The sequence below is a fragment of the Vigna unguiculata genome, chromosome 6, assembly GCF_037176805.1.
Source record: "Vigna unguiculata cultivar grain cowpea cultivar isolate G323 ecotype 2 chromosome 6, ASM3717680v1, whole genome shotgun sequence".
Taxonomy (NCBI): domain Eukaryota; kingdom Viridiplantae; phylum Streptophyta; class Magnoliopsida; order Fabales; family Fabaceae; genus Vigna; species Vigna unguiculata.
The window spans coordinates 40,717,462-40,738,468 of NC_140797.1; the positions used below are offsets into that span (position 1 = coordinate 40,717,462).

A 21,007-nucleotide genomic window follows, 5' to 3' on the forward strand; every position below is an offset into this window, starting at 1 on the left:
ACTAAAGAGATAGAGAAGGTTTCTTTTTCTGATTCAATTTTTGTAATTTTTGTTTATGCTATTCTTTTAAGTTTTTCAATAGTTTAGAGTTCTTTGGATAGACATATGTATCAATTTTTTTTTGTCCAAATCAAAATCTTTATCTTTTGTAATATCTTTATCTTTTGTAATATACACTTTTGTTACACATTTGTATACTAGTTTTGCTGTATATCAATTAATGTATCCAAATACATATTCATATTTATAAATTCTTTTTTTAATATAAAATAAAATATCCTTATGTCTTTTGTTGATGTAACAAAAGTTAGATAAATATTTTTTGTTTCGAACTCAAATTATATTAACATGAAGGGCCGTGAGTGGTGTCACAGATAATCTCAAGTTCGTATTTTGGTTGTTGTTATTGTTGAAATGATTATTTTTTAAGTAGATTTGATTCTAAATCAAATACATCATAAAATAGATATTGATTAATGGACATAAAGTGAGAGATATTGAAATCTCTTTTACAAAACTTAATAATTTTACAGCTTAAAACATTAGAAAATAAAATAAAAATTATATATTTATAATAAATTAAGACTTAAACAAATTTAGACTTGTTTTCTAGTAGGAAATACCAAATGTTTCAAGCTGAACAAAAGTGTAAGAGTGGTTGGGATAGGAGGTACTGGTGGAGGTTTCAGAGAATTGTTGGTAGAGGAAACATTTTCCCATGTTATGATTACCATGTAAGAAAGATAGAACTGAGAGTGAGAGTGAGAAGAACTCTGAATATTATGTAAGAAAGATAGAAGAAGAAAAGAGATAGTATTGTAATGAATGTATCTTCGGAAAATATCAGACTTTGGTACTTTCAACATATAGAAAACAGTAATATACAGAGAAAGAAGAGTAACCGGTAAAACAAAATCACTTACTTTCTTGTGTTGAGTTATCAGCATGCTTTGAACTTTATATTTCCAACAAGGTTTTGGTCAAACAAAAACTAAATATGTATAAAAAAATCAATTTCAAATTTCAACTTCATGCTCAAGAACACCAAGAATCAAAACAAGTGCAGCAATTTTTTAGCACAAGGTGGAACGCCAATTACCAATGTTTTTCAGGACAATAAATAAACACTAAAAACCCTGATTCCAATAGATAACTAGCATTAGGCAAGGTCCAATATTGTTTAATAGCGAATGCATATTTCACATTTGCACTAGCTCTAGAAAACCCACCAAAGTTCAAAAATTAGTAAATATACAATTATGTATGTGAATTACATTTTGAAATTAGAGAGTAGTCAAAAAGTTAAATATCATGTGATTACCAGGTGGAAGGGTAAAAAAAAATTGGGATAGAAGAATGAAAATTGGATTAAAGGAAGTATTGAAGTTGATGTGAAATATATGCGAAAAGGCAGGGAGAGGCGAAGAAGAAGGTTGAATTAAGGAAGGAAGAAGGATTGATTAGAAGAGAGACACGTATCTCAGAGCAACCGAACCACTTTCCCCTATTTTTCAATTTCTGTTTCTTCTTCTTCTTCGTCGTTTCCATTCCCAGCCATAATCACTGCTAGCTCTAGAAAACCCGCCTATAATCATGTTATTGGCTTCATTCTTTATTTAGATTTGTCTCTAAAAGTTCAGGATGATGTAAAAATGAGTAATGCGTAGGTGTAAGAAGCATAAGCACATAACGCACTACACCGCTCAATAATTAACAAAAGGTTCAACCATGCTATAGACACAATGTCGACATACTATATTTATAAAGTTATAAAACATTAATGTTTTGGACTTTAATCTTTTTATGCTTATAAATATTTGATGTCCTTTCACCCTGATAATTAAAGTGTACTGTTATCTTTTATGAGATTATTGTTCTGTTGTTTTCTTGGTCTTAATGCTTTTACTATTATTTTGGGGAGAAACAAATCTCAGTGCAGACAAATGACAACAAAAGTGAGAAAAAACAGTGATGTACATGTTTGTGCATCTTATTTTTGTTTTGAAATGGTTTGGTTGTCACTGTTGCTCAATTAGTCATTGAACCATAAACCCAAATGACCAATGCATGTGTCTTGTACAAAGTTGGTCACGAAATGCATGCTCATTAACAGTGCTATTTGCATGGAATCTGAGGGGTGTAATTGTCTAAAGAAAGAATCTCTGCCATTGTTGAAAATAAGCGGGAACCTGCAAAACTTTTAATCTCACATGCTAGTGAACAAGGTTGTTTGACAGTGTGTGACAGTGAAATAGGAAAAAAAAATGAGAGCCATATAAAGCTGAAGATTTTGAGGGGAAGAGAACTTCAGTTATAAGCGGAAATCACCATGAAGAGACAGACTTATAATTCCAGATTTCAAATTAAAACTCAGTTATCCACCACGATATAACTCCCATATAAACACACTTAAGTGTCTTCACGCACTGCAACATTTGATGGATTATTATGGTAACCTTTTTTCTCTTCCTATCACTTGTTTTTGGAATTCTAAATGCTTACATTATTCTAATATAAGTTATTCAGAATTTCAGTGAGAAATGTTGCACAATGTTGTCATATCTATATCTTATCTCCTAGTTCCCCTATCATTATTTTCACTATTAGTGATGGAGCTGTTAGAGAATGCATTTGGTTGTCACAACGCACTAATTTATGCCTCCTGAATCCTACACTTTACTTATTTATGTCTTCTTTCATATCGATTTTTTACGTATAGAACAGTGATTTTGTCTTTTCCTTTTAGGATGGTCATAAGCAATAGTAACTTTCTTAGGTGACTTTGTCTTGAATGTAGTGCGGCACTGCCTCATGCACTTCACCATTATTTAATTCAGAGATAAACAGCAAATGGGACTCTTACATCAAGTTGCACCAAAAGTGACCATCAAGCAATAGTATATAATAGCCTCTAAAGCCTGAACAGAAAGTGCACTTATGAATTAGCATTGAAGGGTGTTGTGAAACTGGAATTTAGGGTGAGGAGCTAGCAAAAGTTTTTGCGATCACTCATTCCTCATTCCTAGTTCCTCTGTGCAAGTTGTTTCACACTAGAATGGAGAGCCAACAGGAAGTGATGGTAGTAGAAAAGGTATGTGAAATCTATGAGGAAATCTCCAAACTTGGAGACCTCAACCCCTCAAGCCATGTTAACAACCTCTTCACCCAACTTGTCACCATTTGCACCACCCCATGTCAAATAGAAGTTTCTCAGCTGAACCAACAGGTTAGAGAAACCATAGCAAAACTGATTAGACTATGTGGAAAAGCTGAAGGGCTTCTTGAGAGTCATTATTCAACCCTCATAGGATCACATGAGAACCCTTTAAACCACATGAAACTCTTTCCCTACTACTCTAATTACCTCAAACTAAGTCACTTGGAGTTCACCATGCTCACCACACACTGCACCCAAGTCCCCTCCCAACTTGCCTTTGTGGGCTCAGGTCCCCTTCCTCTCACCTCGATCATTTTGGCCACCCATTACCTCACACAAACATGCTTCCACAACTACGACATGGATCCTTCGGCAAATGCCAAGGCTCATGGCTTGGTCTCTTCCAACCCTGACTTGTCCAAGAGAATGTTCTTCCACACTGATGACATTCTAAACGTGTCAAATGGCCTCAAGGACTATAACGTGGTCTATTTGGCTGCACTTGTGGGCATGGACCATGAGGAGAAAGCGGAAATTATCAAGCACCTTGCCAAGTTCATGGCCCCAGGAGCTATTTTGCTGCTGAGGAGTGCACATAGTGCTCGAGCCTTCCTCTACCCTGTGGTTGATCCTTCTTCTGATCTCAAAGGTTTTGAAGTTCTCTCGGTTTTTCATCCCACTGATGAGGTTATTAACTCGGTTATTGTTGCACGCAAGCATTTGGTGACTCAAGGGACTTATTCAGCAGTGCTGGCTAGCAAATGCTCTGGTGTTGAAGGGTTTAATCCCTTCATCCATGGGAACGTTATTGAGGAGTTGACAGTTGAGGATCAAGCTTGAGTGGACATGGTGGTTCCTTAATTTGTGTCGTCGTCTATCATAAATGATCATCTTCTAACATATGATGAGATATTATATTAGCCGTTATTATCAAACAAGAAGTGTATCACCATCCTGACATTATCGTTGTTGGATAATAAAACTGTTTAGTTAACATCTTAGTTAGGGATGTAAAAAATATTTGCGTCCACGATATCCGCAGATAAAATCTGTGATGAACAGTTAATACTCGTGGGTAGCGGGTATTTTAATATCCGCTTATAAACAGGTCGGATACGGGTATCATACTATCCCTACTCGCAGGTCCCCATTATTCGCAAAAAATTAAAATTAAAATTTAATTTATATTTTATTAAGTTAAATTTAACTAAAATTAAAATTAACAATATATTTTATTATGTCAAATTTAATTATAATTAAAATTTAATTTAATTTAAATTTTATTTTTATAATTTTATATTAAAAAAATTATAAAATATATAATTTTTTAAATATTTGCAGGTATCGAGTATCCATGGGTACCCGCGACTTTTAAAAATATCCACGAATAATTTTAAACAGATACCCGACAGGTAAACGAGCAAATAGCAGACACGTATCTCAGAGCAACCGAACCACTTTCCCCTATTTTTCAATTTCTGTTTCTTCTTCTTCTTCTTCGTCGTTTCCATTCCCAGCCATAATCACTGCTAGCTTTCACCGCCGACAATGGCCGACAAGTACAACCTCAAGAACCCCGCCGTCAAGCGCATCCTCCAGGAGGTCAAGGAGATGCATTCCAACCCCTCAGACGATTTCATGAGCCTCCCTCTCGAGGTTCCTTTTTTTTTTTCTCCCTAGATCATCTCCGTCATCTGTGCCTTGTGTGCTTTCATTTCGCCAGGTTGTGACGAGGGATTTGTGTGAGATCGCGGTGTTGTGCGTGTGGTTCAATGGGGTTTGTCGTGGTGCGTGGCGAGAAATTGTGAATTTCTTTTTGATTTGTGATTGTGATCGTGATCGTGCTTCTTATGCGAAATTTCTTTGTTTGGTGTTTGGATGGGGAAATTTATGATTTTTATAAATTATGATGAAATTTTCGGGAAATTGTGTTATTGGGTGTTTTATGTTTAAGGGATTTCATTGTACTGGCTGCTCTGAATTCTGTGCAATTTTTAACATTGTAAAAATATGTGAGCTCAAATCTCGTTGTCAATTTGAGTATTTTGCTTTAATTGTTGGATAATCTGTAACTATAAGCATTATTCTTGTCTTCATACTTGTTGTAACCGGGGTGAGTATCGCCCAAACTTCTCAAATTTTATTTTTGAAAAAAAAACAACAAACTTGTGGGTGTGGGCGTTAATAGTTTATTAATTTTACCTTGATATCACTAGCGTGATAAATCTCCTTAAGAGTTACTTGCCTTATCTTTGTTTTTGTCTGTAACTTGTTGCTGGTTTGAAACTCGTAATTTGGTTATTGTGTATTACTTTTGTATTTGTTGTCATATCTTTCTTTAGTAACTTCAGTGTTGTGATTGTTTTCAGGAAAATATATTTGAGTGGCAATTTGCGATTAGAGGACCTCGTGATACTGAATTTGAGGGTGGTATTTATCATGGACGGATCCAGCTGCCTTCAGAGTATCCATTCAAACCCCCTTCGTTTATGTTGTTGACAGTAAGATGTTGCTCCCTTCCTCCTGATTACATTCTTGTGTTAATTTGTGTATCCTTTTGTGGGATTATGTTTCATGAACTGTCTTTTATGTTTGAATACTGAATAAAGATCAATTCCTACTTGCTTACAAATTTAACTTTTGTCTGTCAGCCAAATGGTCGTTTCGAGACTCAAACCAAGATTTGCTTGAGCATTTCAAATCATCACCCTGAGCATTGGCAACCATCATGGAGCGGTAAAGAACACTCCTTTTTACTCTCGACTTTGTTTTTGGTTACTGTTTTGCTAGCTATCTATTGAGCTCCTGGGTCATTTTCTCATAAATGTCGTGTATTCTTCATTCTGAATATACAATATTAAAACTGTTTAGTTGATGATCTGGAATTGTAATTTATTTGACTGCATCCTTTATAATTTTCCATTATTATTGTTATTGTCTTCCAGATGGGAGCATTCTATGCTTTGGGACATAACTTGACCTTCTCTAGATTAAACTTGGCATAGCATTAATTCCCATGTCTTAGATCATCACATTGGTTTGTAAAACAATTACAAATACAACCAGAAAAACTCTGATCAAACTACGTAGTTGCATTTTAATGCTTTTGTAGTTTGCAGAACTGGAATGAAAATGTATCTCTACTGTTTTCATCATTCTTCTTTATGCATTAGCTACATTTTTCATCCTTCTTAAATGCATTATCTTTATGACAACACAGGGTGAGCCATGTTAATTCCTTTGATGGTAAAAGGTCACACTTTAATTGATGTAAATATCTTTTGGCAGTGAGGACTGCTCTAGTTGCACTGATTGCTTTCATGCCAACCAACCCAAATGGTGCATTGGGATCTTTAGACTACAAGAAAGACGAGAGGCGTACCCTGGCTGTAAAATCTCGTGAAGCTCCTCCTAAATTTGGGACTCCTGAACGTCAAAAGCTGATCGATGAGGTAAAATGTTGTTTACTGTTTTCACCTCAGTTTCTGTTTTCTGTAATATATTGTGATGCTGATTATACTTGGTTATCTCAGATACACGAGTACATGTTAAGCAAGGCACCCCCAGTTCCTCAACCAAGCGCCACAGAGGCTTCCGAAGAGCACCCTAGAAATGAGGAGGCTGAGGCGCTGGTTGATTCACCTAATCCTGAGTCTTTACCAGCTGGAGAGAGGATTCCAGATGAAGAAGGTGATGGAATTGTCGAAGAACAAGAAGTCCTTGCAAATGCTAACCCTGCAGGAGTTGAAGTTTCAAGGGAGATTCAATCAAATGTTTCAAGGAATGAAGTGCCCCAAAGGTCAGATACAAGTGCAAGGGTTCACAATCCCAGGCCAGAGACAAGGGTCCAGAAACCTGATGATAGGCTGTTCACGGTGGCAGCTATCGGACTCGCTATTGCTATTGTGGTTCTTTTGCTCAAAAAGTTCATTAAATCTACCGAACATGGGGCACTTTTCTCCAATAATGGATCTTGAGACATTTGTGTTGCTGATGTTGGTTTCAGATATTAAAGTTCTTAGCCCTATGCAGTGAATAGAAATATAGAGCTCTCTAATCTCTAAACTCAAAGAGGTGGTTTTATTTGTTATTTTATTTTTTGTTATACTCTCTTTGTAATTATGGTAATATAGGTGTGCTCCTGCGATAAATTGAGGAGCACGCCCTTTGCTTCTACTTGATCATGTGGAGTAGCTATTATTCCCCTTTCCAAATGCCGTGTAACTTGATATGTATGGACCGACCGAAATTTATCATCAGTGTCTGGTTATCCTAGGTCTCATTATGCCCCTGTAGATTTTTATTCTTCGGAGTGCTTTTACCTTCTTTCTTAAAAAATTGCATTTGAATATTTAAATTAAGTAACTATAAATTATCTATCAGTAAACAAAAATAAATAATATTTATACTTTCGTGAATAAGATTATTCTCTGATATAATCCAAATGAAATTCACAATAAGATTAGTCTCTAATGTAATCTAAATAAAATCAGTCTCCAATATGGAAAATAGTTTAAAATTTTATAGACTATAAAAATTAGTGCTTCAGAGGAAAAAACTTGTAAATTATTTTATTTTACTTCTCTCGACATAAACCAAACGAAAAATTGTACTGTCCCTTCTTTTTCTTTTAACCCTGTTGAGATTGACTTAATCCTTGAATTCAATGCATTATTTTTATTTTTGTGCTTGTTGGGCCTAACGTTAATTTTTTGAATTTTTTAATGAAAAATGTGCATTTCCAGATAAAATATATAATTAATTACAAACGAACAGTTAAAAAAATCCCCAAGATAAAAAAATTGAGTTTGGACTTTATACTTCTTTGGTTTTCATTTATAAAAGCGAATTAGAGTACTCGCAGGGTCATGGTCCCCTCCACCAATTTTTTTCTCTTTTATATATATAAAATTTATATATATATGGTTTAATTATGTATTTTATATTTTCAAAATTTTTATATATTTATTTTGAGTTTAATTATGTTTTTAATATTTCATGTATGAAATTTTAATACATTGTTTTTCCTAATTTTAAAAAAGAATAAATATATTATTTTTAATGTAATTATGTCAATTTTTTTTAAATATCAAACATGATTCATACTATTATTTAAATTTATTACACTCTGTAATACATTTCCATTTAATATAGACAAGGAAAAACATTTGACACATGAAAAAAAAATTTATATAATTAAATTAAAAATATTATATTCATTTATTTATGAAGTTTACGGATTAAAATAAATTAAAGTTTTTCGGTCAATAAAAAATTTTATTATGAAGGATAAAAATGTATTTAATTCTTTACTTTTCTAAATTTTGTCCAAAAATAGCTGCTGCGTACTTGGTTGTTGTATGGTATTAAGGTTCTTCATTCTTTTAAGATTTAATCCAACCTTGTAGAAGTTGTTATAATTTAATTCAGAAACTTCTATATCCAAATATAAATCATAATTTTTGTCTGTGTAACACTTAAGTTATGTTCCAATAACACTTCGTCTGTTTTTTTTCTTTTTAACTGCCATGATTCCTTGAACAAATTTCAGTTAGTTAAATTTTTTCTTTTAATTGGTGGCTGCGATATATAGAGTAATTAGTTGTAGAGATATGGTATATGTTTTAACTTTGTAGAGAATTTTTTTAGCCTTTCTTTTTTGTAAATTGTTTTTTTGATGGACAAATAATAGGAGTAGAATTCTATAGTTTTATTAGAAGAAAATTCTTAAATATTAAATAGTAACCAATTAAGGATAAGAAATAATCGGTCACTATAGTTACAATGACTATAATTTAGATATTGATCTATAAATTAAAATTTATTATTCATAAATTATTATAAATAAAAAATTATAATTAATTAAAGAAAAAAATTGACTAAATGATCCGGATCGTCTCATGGTGGTGTGGGTTGCGATTTCTTGTAAGCAGATGTGAGTTCTGGATACAGTTCCTCTGGGTCCTTCATTGCCGGGCTGTCTGATGACGATTCCACAGAGGCTTCCGTCGGATCTACAGATGTCGACTCTTCCGATGTCGTGTCCTCTGTTGACGGATCAGGCAATGACGGGTCCACGAATGTCGGGTTAGCCGATGTCGGATCCACCAACGGTTCCTCCGATGCGGTCTGAGACTTTTCGACGCTGGGTGAGACGCGCGCGTTGCATATTGCAAAGCATAGGACAAGGGTTATCGAGAAGAGGGTGATGAAGTTGATGTTGAGTTTCATTGTCTTTTGCTTTTGTTTATTACTTTTTGTGTTTTTTTTTTTTTTTTTAAGGTGATTGAGAAAAAAAGGTGTTGGGTGCTTGGGAAATTGGGAAATTGGGGTTTGGGAATATATATATATAAGTGAGGGGGATGGTCAAAAAATAGAATATAATTTTACACCCATTATGTTTCTCTTATATCTATTTTAGAACTTTTTTTTAACTAATAAAAGTATATATAAATAAAATTTTCATAAAAAATAATAATATTTATGGTTGTTAAACAGTGGTATAAAATAGAAACTGTCAAACTATCATGCTCCGTGAAAATAAAAATAGGATAAGGAGATTAGTGATTATTTTCTAATGGTGATCAGTGCGAATGTTTCCGCATTTACTTATGAGTGATTAATGATTGATGTCTAATGGTGGATAGCTATCCAAGGAGAAAATTACTCGTTTGATATCCACTTCTTTTTATCAGAATACAACTAACATATTTTCCAGCTCAATTTAGAAAGTAAGCAATTTGAACAAATTTTACCAGTAAATCATCACCATATATGTGATTTTAATAGTTTATTTCTTAGATCTATAACATTTCATTTAAATAAAATAATTTTATTAAATAAAACATCACATAATTATGAATAAAATAGAACACACAACTAAAAGTGTATGTATATCAATCATTACAGTCATCTATAAAATATTGAGAGGAGAAATTAAGGTTCACAACAATTGTCAATAATCTAACATAAAAAGAGCAACAGTTAACATAATAAGATTTGCTCAAAGAGCAATTAATTTGAAATGTAATTGTGCAACAAAAGGAACCCAAAACCAACTCGTGGACCACTAGACTCCTGCATTCCCATCATGCTGACGGCCACTAAGAATTTTCACATCTGTTCACACCAATTAATTTGGTGATTATTGCAAAAAGAAAAAGCCAAACAAAAAGGGTAAGCTAGAGTGAAATACTTTTGATCATGTTATTGAGCAAGTAAATATTAAATCAGGTTATAAACATACAAAGCAGTAAACACCCAAACCATGTTATAGTAAACAAATACAAGATCTTCAGACTCAATCATCCGGATTATACTCTTGATATAAAATTCTAAAGGAAGTATGCATCTGTGCTGATTTTTAAACTTTGCAGAGTCTAGACAAAGGGGTTATCACTCAACCACACCTTAGGGTTAATCTCATGATCATTTAAGACCATTATCATGTCAAAGACTGGAACCTCCAATCACTCTCACCAGATAAATAATTATGCTCTATATGAACGATTATTAGAGTTTATGTACCTTCATTTATCACGTTCTGCTACATGATACAAGAATGATAAAAAAAAATTATTTTATTTCATGTTATTTAACTTTTTTTAATTGAAAGTTTCTCCGTACTTTACTTGTCTTATTATTTTATAATCTTTCATTTGCTTTTATTAATTAGTTGCTTTCATTTCATTGGTCTAAAATCTAGCTTACCATTCTCTTCATTTATTTTTCAAATCATTATGCTGTTTTTTGTCATTTAAGTTCATGTGATTTATGTTTTCATAATCCTTGTACATTTGTTTTTAATCTCTTTTGACTTGTTATAAATTTATGTGCATTACTTTATAATTATGTTTTTTATTTCAATTAGGTCACTTTAATTCAATTTTTTATTTCTTGCAACTTTTAACTTTTTAGTTCGAAGTTTGTTCTGCCTCAAATTCTAAAACGTTTTGTAGTAGAATTATAATAAAATATAAAAAATGGTTAACGTTTACTTACATCTTTTTAATTCAAATGTTGAATTTTTTATGATATAAACTTTAACTTTTATAGTAATAAGTTTAGTATTTTCATTCATTAGTTGTTTTAAATGTGTAAAATCTCATAAAAATTATACTTTGAGTTGAATATTGTACAACATTCTTAGTCTAAATATTTTTTTAAGATATTATATTTTCACTGAAAATAAGTGGACACTTTGTGACAGTTTAACAATGTCGAAAACTGGTTTACATGGACTATTTCATGTTGTTTTGTATATGGTGATTATAAATCATAAAATAATAACATTGTGACCAACTTTTCATCGTTTTATATTCCAATTTAAGTTAAAATCCTTCAGAAGTATATCCTATGGAAGAGAGAGAAAGTAATAAACAAATAAAGAAAATGAAAGAAAACGAAGAAATAAGGTGAAGTCGAGACACTAAAAGATCAAAGTTTATAATAAGAGAGGAAGATTACAAATTAGACAAGTGATTGATTCTATTTTCTATTTTTATTTTTTATCGAGTTGGAATGATGAAGAAAATGAGTAGTGAAGAATGAAATACATAAGAAATGAGAAAAAGATAGGTTGCGGTTGTAATTACATATGTAATAATTTTTTAAAATATTTAATAAATGTTGTATGTATGAAATTTTTATTACAACAATAAAATTTAACCTAACTCAACTTAACAAAATAAATTTATAAAATAATTCATTTATGAATTAACCTCTTCATTTACGAATTAACCTCTTCATTTACTTTAATGATGACACGACAAATACAATAAATCAAATTAAAATATATCTTAATTTCATATTAAAAGTTTATAAAATAAAAATTATTCTTATTTATAAACAATAAATTATTTTATATTTAATTAATATGAAATTCTTAAAAATACGACTAACTTTCAAATATCTTGAGTATTTTTATAAGTAAAATATCAATCAAAGTTATTTATATATCTTAAGTTTTGATTTTATAGGTCTTTACTCGTTTTATTCTATTTTTAAGTTTCAAATATTTATATATCTTAAATTTGATTTTATAGGTCTTTACTTTACTTGGTTATGATTAATTAGTTACCGCCTTCTCACTCTATATGATTTTGATTTTAGACTATTTATAACTTTAAAACTTTAGTAATAATAGGACAGTAAACATTATAATAAACTTATAGACTAATGTGAGAAATAAATTATTAGATTTATTAAAATATATATTCTGTTTAATTATGTTTAATAACATATCAAGAGGCACTACATATGAAACACACTATATATATATATATATATATATATATATATATATATATATATATATATATATAACTTTTGAAATAAAAATAAAAGACATTTTTTTTACTAAATTAACATGTTTTTTTATAAACTTTTTCTCCTTTTTTTTTTATGTCTTTGTAGTATTATACACCTATGTTTAGATGAATTTATTTATAAATATTTTTAAGATAAGTAAAATAAAATAGTTTTATTGTAAATAATAAAATTAACCTGTAAAGAAAATTCATATCCGATTTTCCTAAAGTTTATATATTTTTTTAAAATTTCTACTTCTCCTAAAATAAAAAAAAGCATATATATCCAAGTAGACGTTAAATCTATAATTTTGTTTGTGGACTAAATATCTGAAAACACATTAAAAATATGAATGAATAACTCATACATCCATTCCATAAAACAAAAATGGTTTGTTTTTAGTTGATGCTTGACAACTAAACTTTTATTTTACAAAAAATACCATAATCTATATTTATATGATAGAGGTACCAATGCCCTAGCCTCAATCTTTCTAAGAGGGGATCATGGAAGCAATGGAGAGACAGTTGCTGACGGTTACGCTGACCATGCCTTCAGCACGAGTCCTAGCCAACTTGAGGTCCTCGAAGCCGCTCTCGCAGGCGGAGACATCAGCCATGACGGAGCTCAGCATGACGGTGACGGTGCCGAGGTCGTGAGAGGTGAGGGCAGTCAAGGCCTGCTGCAGGCTCTGGAGGGCGTTGGTGTACTGCTCCTTGCAGTTAGCGAGTGCGGTGGCCATCTCCGATGAGGATTTCATGTGTTTTTCGACAATGGAGATGGTGTAGTTCGTCTGGAAGGAGCAGGCCTTGATGGCGGCGTCCAGGACACTCATCAGGTCGAATTTGTTGCCGAGGAAGGGCACCACGGTGGAGAGGCAATCGTCGGGGTAGTCAGTGCGGGAGCAGATTTCCTTCACAGAGTCACGGTCGTGGCGGTTGAAGTGGTTCAGCATTGTAATTGTCTTGCTGCCGCGCAATGACCCCATGCGGATTTCGGCGAAGAAAGAGGAAAATGCTTTCTTGAGTTGCCCGCCGCCACCGCCGCCAAAGAAGCCTTCCTCGAAACGTGCTTGTTCCTCGCTGTTTGGTGACTCGGCCGCTGGCGCGTCGGCAATTGACAAGTCCTCAGATACCAGCTCCTCTGGTTCCTGGCCCTCCGATGGTGGATCCGCGGAATCCAGGTCCTCTGATGGTGCCTCGGCGGCTACCGAGTCCTCTGATGGCTGGTCCTCTGACGGCGCGTTCGCCGATTCCGCTTCCTCTGATGGTGGGTCCGCGGATTCGGTTTCCTTCTCTGCAGGGGTATCTGTTGCCTGCTCCGCAGGGGCTTCCGTGGTTGCTTCCTCGGATGGAGGGTCCGCCGATTCCGCCTCCTCTGTTGGCGGTTCAGCCAACGTTTCCGCCGATGCTGAGTCTGTCGATGCTGAGTCTGTCGATGCCGAGTCTGTCGATGCCGAGTCTGTCGATGCCGAGTCCTCCGATTCTGCTGCTTCCGCCGTTGCCTGGTCCGCTGTAGAGTTAGTCAGTTCCTCCGATGCGGACTCAGGCTCTTCAGCGTCTGAGGCGTGCACGATGCATATTGCAAAGCATAGGACAAGGGTTATGGAGAAGAGTGTGATGAAGTTGATGTTGAGCTTCATCTTCTTTTGCTTTGGTTTATTACTTTTTGTGTTTTTCTTAAGGTGGATGAGAATACACAATGTGATGGATGATGTTAGGGAACTCGAGTGTGGGAATATATATAGGTGAGGGGAAAGAGTGCTACGTTATGAATTGACGGTGAAAAAAATAAAATATAATTTTACACCCATTTTTTTCTCTCTTATCTCTATTTTTGAACTTTTTTTAAGTCATAGAATATTACATTTAACTAATAAAAGTAAATATAAATAAAATTTTAATAAAAGATAATAATATTTGTGGTTGTTAAGCAGTGATATAAAATAGAAACAGTCAATAGGATGAGGTGATTAGCGATTAGTGCGAATGTTTCCGCATTGTTTTGCTTACTCATGGGGTGATTAATAATGTCTAATGGTGGAGAGCTATCCAAGGAGAAAATTACTCGTTCGATGATACCACTTCTTTATACCAGAAAATAACAAACATATTTTCTGACTCAATTTAGAAAGTAGGTAATTTGAATAACATAATAAAAGTATTTTTTTTTTTACTATCCAGAAAGCTGGACTTGAAAATATAATTATTTTAATATCTTCCTTCGGTTCCTTTACTTGTTTTATTATTTTATAATCTTTTCATTTCCTTTTATTTAGTTGCTTTTATTTCATTGATCTAAAATCTAGCTTACCTTTTAATTTATTTTCAAACCATTATGCTGTTTTTTTATGATTTAATTTTATGTTATTTATGTTTTCATAATCCTTGTACATTTGTTTTTAATCTCTTTTGAGTTGTTATAAATTTATGAGCATTATGTTTTTTTTTTCAATTAGGTTACCTTAACTAATTTTTTTATTTCTTGTAATTTTTAATTTCTTAATTCGAACTTTGATCTGCCTCGAATTCCAAAACGTTTTGTCAGAGAATTAAAAAAGTAGAAAAAATGGTTAACTTTTAGTTACATCTTTTTAATCCAAATGTTGAATTTTTTATAGTAATAAGTTGAGTATTTACAGTCATTAGCTCTTTTAAATGTGTAAAATCATAACTCATACTTTAGGTTGAAAATTGTACAACATTCTTAGTCTAAATAAAAAAAAATTACAATAGTGTTTATTTTTTTAAGACTTTATATTTTCACTGGAAATAAGTGGACACTGTGACAATTCAATTTGTGACAGTTTAACAATGAAGATAAAAGCGAGAAGTGAAGGATGAAATACATAAGAAATGGAAAAGATAAGGAAAAGATAAGTAGATAGGTAGAGGTGTCAATTTGGCTCATAGTTTATGGACAAGTCTTGGCCACTTATCATTAAGTCTCCTTTTAAGGAGTTCCAAATGAGGAGACCAAACAAAAGTCACAGTTCCCAAAGCTCCTTCTCCAGTGGATTAGGGTCAGAGCTAAGGTGGGTTAGGCTTCCTAAAAATATTACATTAAGCTAAAGTCAAAGATCAAGTTGAGCGACCCGAACGAGTCCTAAGACCCAAATAGGCCGAAGGACCCAAACAAACCTGAGGACCCAAACGGGCCCAACGACCCGAATGGCCTAACGATCCCGATGTGCCCGAAGACTCGCACGGGTCCTACGACCAGGACGTGGCCAAAGACCCGGATGGACACAAGGAACCAGACGGGCCTGACGACCCGAACATGCCACACAACCTAGACGGGCCATACTACACAGATGATTCGGACGGGCGCGACGACCCGAATGTGCAACACAATCTAGATAGGATTGATGACCTGAACGACCCGACGACACGGATGGGCCTGACTACTCGGACAATCTTGAAGGCTCAAACCACCCGGACAAGTCATTGACCCATTTGGGGTTGTCGGGCCCGTTAGGATCATAGGGCACGTCCAAGACGTCGGGCCGATCCTGGTCGTCGGGTCTATTCTTATCGTCGGGCCCGTTTGGGTCGTCAGACTTGTCCTGGTCATCGTGCTCGTCCGAGTCATCGAACCCGTCCGGGTTGTTTAACTTATCTTGGTCGTCAGGTTGTCTGCATCATTGGGTCTGTCCAGGTCGTCGGTCGAGTCTGTATCGTTAGGCCCTTCCAGATCGTCAGGTATGTCCAAATCTTTGGGCACGTCCGAGTTGTTGAGTCCGCTCGGCCAATTCGAGTCGTTGGGCACATCTAGGTCGTCGGAAAGTTTAATAATATATTTTAAAATATAATATTGATTTCATGTTTAAGAAGAAAGCTCATGGGCTAGCCTTGACCCACAGGGCTTTTGTGGAGTTTTTAGCCCTGTGAACTTTTTTGATGTGGACTTTTTTTCAATGTGGACTTTTTTTACACTAGCCCGCATGGTCTAGGACCAAGCCTTGTAGGCTGGGCCAAATTGACACCTCTAGTTGTGGGTTGTAATCATATATGTAATATTTTTTTAAAATATTTAATAAATGTTAGATATATGATATTTTTTATTACAATAATAAAATTTAGTCTAGATTATCTTAACAAAATAAATTTGTAAAATAATTTATTTATAAATTAACCTCTTTATTTACATTAATAATAACACCATAAATACAACAAATCAATTAAAATATATTTTAATTTCATATTAAAATAATAAAATTTTAATTTAATTAAAATTTATGAAAAAAATTTATGAAATAAAAATTATTCTTATTTTTAAACGATAGATTATTTTGGTATATTTAATTAATATGAAATTTTTAACATTTTTTCATAATTGAAAACTTTTATATATGTATTACTGCTAATTTTCAAATATCTCGGATATTTTTATAAGTAAATTATTAATCAAAAGTTATTTTATATCTTTCTGCGAGAATCTTTATTGTTTCAGGTATAGTCATATATTATATATTAGTTTTTTATTGTTTTTGACATTTCATGTTTGTATGCAGGTTTAAAGATTTATATAAGAAAACATTTAATAAATGAAGTTTCATTTTATCATTATTAATTTTGATTAAGCAAATATTCATTCAATGGTCATATATTATTTTTAAAAATTGGTATCATTAAAATTAGCTTTTCAAGAAGTTGTTCAAAGACATTTCATTTTTATTTCCAGAACATTTAAGTCACCTAATTTTAAGATTCTTATTAGAAGTTAACACAATATTTCTTCTTTATATGGTGAGATAATGAGATGAGTTCATGTTCCATAGTGAACGCTCTAAAAACTCACAATGTAATGAGAAGACAATGGAAGCCTGAATGACAACTATATAGAACAAAAAAGAAAGAATATAATATAACATAATTGATCAAATAGTTGGAATTCATTCCACGACAACAAATGATGAAACAACATGTCTTGTGTGACCAATTAAACATATTGGTTTATCTCATATCTCTCTTAGTTTCTAACTTCAAATGTCAAATAATGACTTATAACACTTATACCCCTTTTTGACACAAGTCATACAATAAAGAAGCCTTTCATTGGTAATTACGGCATTCACCATACATCTACCACACCTTGATCTAGCCAAAAAAATTGTCAATTTAATCATTTCTCGAGATTTTCAGTAGTTATAAACCAACCGACTATTTTTTTTAGGTTTAATTATTTGGATAATTCTTATTTTGGTAGAGATGTGTTAATTTAGTCACTGTTATTAAAAAATGTCAATTGTATTTTAATTTTTTAAAAAGTGCTTCAATTAGACTTTTTTTTTGACAAAAATTACTAATGCCGTTAACAGCGTGTCACATGTCAATTTGTGATTTTTTTAATTGTTTTTTTTTTGCAAAAAGAAAATGTTGTCACGTGTCTGGTACCTAGTGTGATTCATGGCATTGTCAGTTCCACATGGCACTTGCCATGTGTCATTATCATTATCAAATGTTCAATGTCATTGTCTTGATTTCAATTTAGTCTTCATATATGTCTTATTGATTCAATTTAGTTCCTACTTTTATGTCTCTAATTCAATTTTCTCCATTTTTTAAATAATTAAAATATTTTATTAATCCAGTTTTTATAAGATTAAAACTAATTAAATATAAATATTTTTACAAAATTAAGTATTGATATTTATATTACAATTTAGTGGTAAAATAAATGTTATACTAATACAACAATATAGTCACCCAATTTCTTTTTTCAAGATAGATCAATATTGTTTCTCTCCACTTTAAGACCAAATTTATTATTTGTATGTATATTATACTAATATTTTTGATTAAAAATAACTTTTTAATATATTACATTATTATGCGTTATTAACTCATGTTTTGTTTTTTTTTTCAAAATAAAATAATATTATCTCTTTTCAATTTGAGATCAAATTTATTATTTATATGAATGTTATTCTAATATTATTCTATTAAAAATGACTTAATACAATAATTTTTATCACTAAATTTTAATATAAATACCAATATTTAATTTTGTAAAAATATTTAATATTTTCATTTTGTTGTTATTAATTGTTTCCATTTTTTTTCATTTTGTTTTTTTTAATATTTTTCTTCTTCTATTCAATACATCATTATCGTATGTATAGAGATGTGTCGGGGTTTAGAAATGCAGGTCAATTTCACACATAAAAGAGAAGCAACTGTTGACAGTTTCTAATGGAGGCAGCATAAAAAAAACTAAACACACCCTCTTTAGCCGAAGGTAAAACGATTGCACAACATTCATTCACCGAAACACTGCTATTTCAGTATAGTCTTGTCTCATTTATTTCTGTTGGGATAATGAAAGTAGTATTACAATTAACACATCCTATTCCTTTACTGAGAAAAAAGTAATTTCAGAAACAGTTGAATAATACACGAACACCAGAGTCTTGAACAGAAGCAGGTAGAATAGTTCGATTATTCCTACATCAGATCGGAAAATTAATGAAGTAACCAACGGTTGTGGTCTTAACTTAACCCTTCACCACAGTGACAGGACAGGTGGCATTATTCACCACATAGTTGCTGACGCTGCCCATTATGACCCTGTAAAAGGAAAACGAAAAACACAGAATGAAATTCGGATCCTTGATTATATCAGAAACGTAAAAAACCTCAGCATCTGCTATGCTGTGTTTTGGAGGATTTGATTGAAATAGTAGGCACCTTTGAAGAGGTCCAAGGCCTCTGTTCCCGATGGTAAGGTAGTCTAGAGGTACTTGATCAACAGCTAAACATAACTTCTCACGAGCATCTCCCCAATAGATCTTCATTATCACCGTAATCTGCCACCCCAAAATCTTGGAACTTACTCTCATGTAATGGAAATTGCACACAACTAACAAATATTTTGTAATTTAAAAACTAAACGCAGATTCACTCTAAATTCAATATTTATAACCCTAGCAGAAAAATTTCCAAAACCATACATTTTTTTGTCTGGCAGCAGTTTGCACTATATCAATTACTTGAGGTTCGGGGTTGAATTCATATTTCTTCATCACCGCAGGTTCAGCGAACTCAGACACAGGTATCAGAGCTGCGTTTAGATCAGTGAATAAGCAAATTAAAATCTCAAACACACGCCGCTCCCCAAATTAGGAACAGCAAAACGACCACGAAACAAATTTTGTTCTACCTATATTTTTACGAATTGTACGTAAATAATTTGTAACAGATAAAATCATTAGAATATGCGAATTAAGGGATTAGCGTTGCTAACGTGAACCAGTGGTTTCCCAGAGCTGCATCTCGCCGTGCTCGTAATTGGAAGCATGGCGAACGACAACAAGAACGAGGTGATCGCCTTCTTTGACCACGTTATCCACCGTCCATTGCAGTGCTTTGATGCTGCACGATGAGAAATCAACCGCCACGCCCACTCTCCTAGCACTTGCCATTTTTTTTCTCTCTCTGCAACAACCTACGATGTGGTCTCTTAGTAATGTTTTTTATTTGTGTTTGTGTCGATGGGATGTGGGGTTCTATTTTGGTTTGTTGTTTTGGTCTGCGAAGGTTTGACACTGAAAAGGCGCAATTTGTGAGGCTGATACTGGAAGTGCGGCAATTGAGCTCGGAGTTAGTGGTTCACACTGTTCCACACATTTGTTGCCTTTGAATTTGAGGTTCGATAATTGTCACACCATCTAAAGAGAAACCAATCATTTCTTTTTGGATTGTATTATACTATGGGTTGGCTTTGAACGAAGTTTGTGTTTAAACTTCAAGAAAATTAATGAACTGTGATTTAAATTGTGCCAGTTCTTCATTTACTTAATAAGTTGCACATTTATTGACATTTTTTTTATAGTAAGAAACTAAAAAAGACAATGTATTAAATGATATAAAAAGTGTATCAAAATAATTTTTTTTTCTTTTTTAAATATGGCGGATTATCATCGGATTACACCAACTGGTTTATATAAATTTTTTTAATATATTGTTAAAACATGTAATATATATATATATATATATATATATATATATATATATATATATATATATATAATGTATAATTGTATAACTTCCGTTATGTAAAATTTTGAGTGTTTCCTAGAAAAATCCAGATATACATATTTATTAACCTTCTGTTTAAGACCATAACAAGGACATCATATGTCGGATTTAAAAACCCTATAGGGCAATGGTCATGTAGTAACAAGGATAAATTTCAGATAACTACGTGGAAAGTTCTTGGATTGGGAATAGGGATACCAACGTACCAATGGTGGTCGGTTCTTTTAACCAAATTTTATTAATTTTATTTGACGTTTCAAATATATTTTATTATAGTATTTTAGTTTGTTTACCATGTGACACATGTTTGTTTCAATGTTAGTTGAGAAACACGATTGAAACGTCAAATTAAAAAATAGTTTAAAGAACTAAATCCATATATTTTTAAATATAAGGAACTAAATTGATTTAAGACTTGACTTCCAAGAAAGACTAATTTCAATTTTTACTGAAAGTTGAAAGACAAAAACATATTTAACTCTAATTTTTATATACTATTAAC

General features: G+C 32.6%; 4 protein-coding genes across 5 annotated transcripts; 2 read left to right on the plus strand and 2 right to left on the minus strand.

The window, feature by feature from the left end:
* Positions 1–2,924: 2,924 nt before the first annotated feature.
* On the plus strand, positions 2,925–4,158 carry LOC114187489 (nicotianamine synthase-like). Its single transcript, XM_028075751.2, has one exon. The coding sequence runs from the start codon at positions 3,056–3,058 to the stop codon at positions 3,995–3,997; it is 942 nt and encodes a 313-aa protein (XP_027931552.2). The 5' UTR covers positions 2,925–3,055; the 3' UTR covers positions 3,998–4,158.
* Positions 4,159–4,567: 409 nt separating this feature from the next.
* On the plus strand, positions 4,568–7,437 carry LOC114186820 (ubiquitin-conjugating enzyme E2 32-like). Of its 2 annotated transcripts, none has more exons than XM_028074854.2 (5): positions 4,568–4,813; positions 5,527–5,658; positions 5,809–5,893; positions 6,446–6,609; positions 6,691–7,437. In XM_028074854.2, exons 1-5 carry the CDS (start codon positions 4,706–4,708, stop codon positions 7,132–7,134), a joined length of 933 nt encoding a protein of 310 aa, XP_027930655.1. In that variant the 5' UTR covers positions 4,568–4,705; the 3' UTR covers positions 7,135–7,437. The 2 variants fall into 2 exon arrangements, with proteins under 2 accessions (XP_027930655.1, XP_027930656.1); XM_028074855.2 differs by having other exon boundaries at positions 4,662–4,944.
* A 5,359-nt stretch (positions 7,438–12,796) lies between these two features.
* Positions 12,797–14,176, minus strand: LOC114189165 (uncharacterized). The gene has a single exon (XM_028077871.2). It carries the CDS (start codon positions 14,106–14,108, stop codon positions 12,960–12,962), a length of 1,149 nt encoding a protein of 382 aa, XP_027933672.2. The 5' UTR covers positions 14,109–14,176; the 3' UTR covers positions 12,797–12,959.
* Positions 14,177–18,729: 4,553 nt separating this feature from the next.
* On the minus strand, positions 18,730–19,985 carry LOC114188984 (Adenine nucleotide alpha hydrolases-like superfamily protein). The gene is made up of 4 exons (XM_028077675.2): positions 19,712–19,985; positions 19,419–19,528; positions 19,156–19,274; positions 18,730–19,035 (listed from the first exon to the last, which is right to left on the minus strand). The coding sequence occupies exons 1-4, from the start codon at positions 19,887–19,889 to the stop codon at positions 18,963–18,965; spliced, it is 480 nt and encodes a 159-aa protein (XP_027933476.1). The 5' UTR covers positions 19,890–19,985; the 3' UTR covers positions 18,730–18,962.
* Between the last annotated feature and the right edge of the window lie 1,022 nt (positions 19,986–21,007).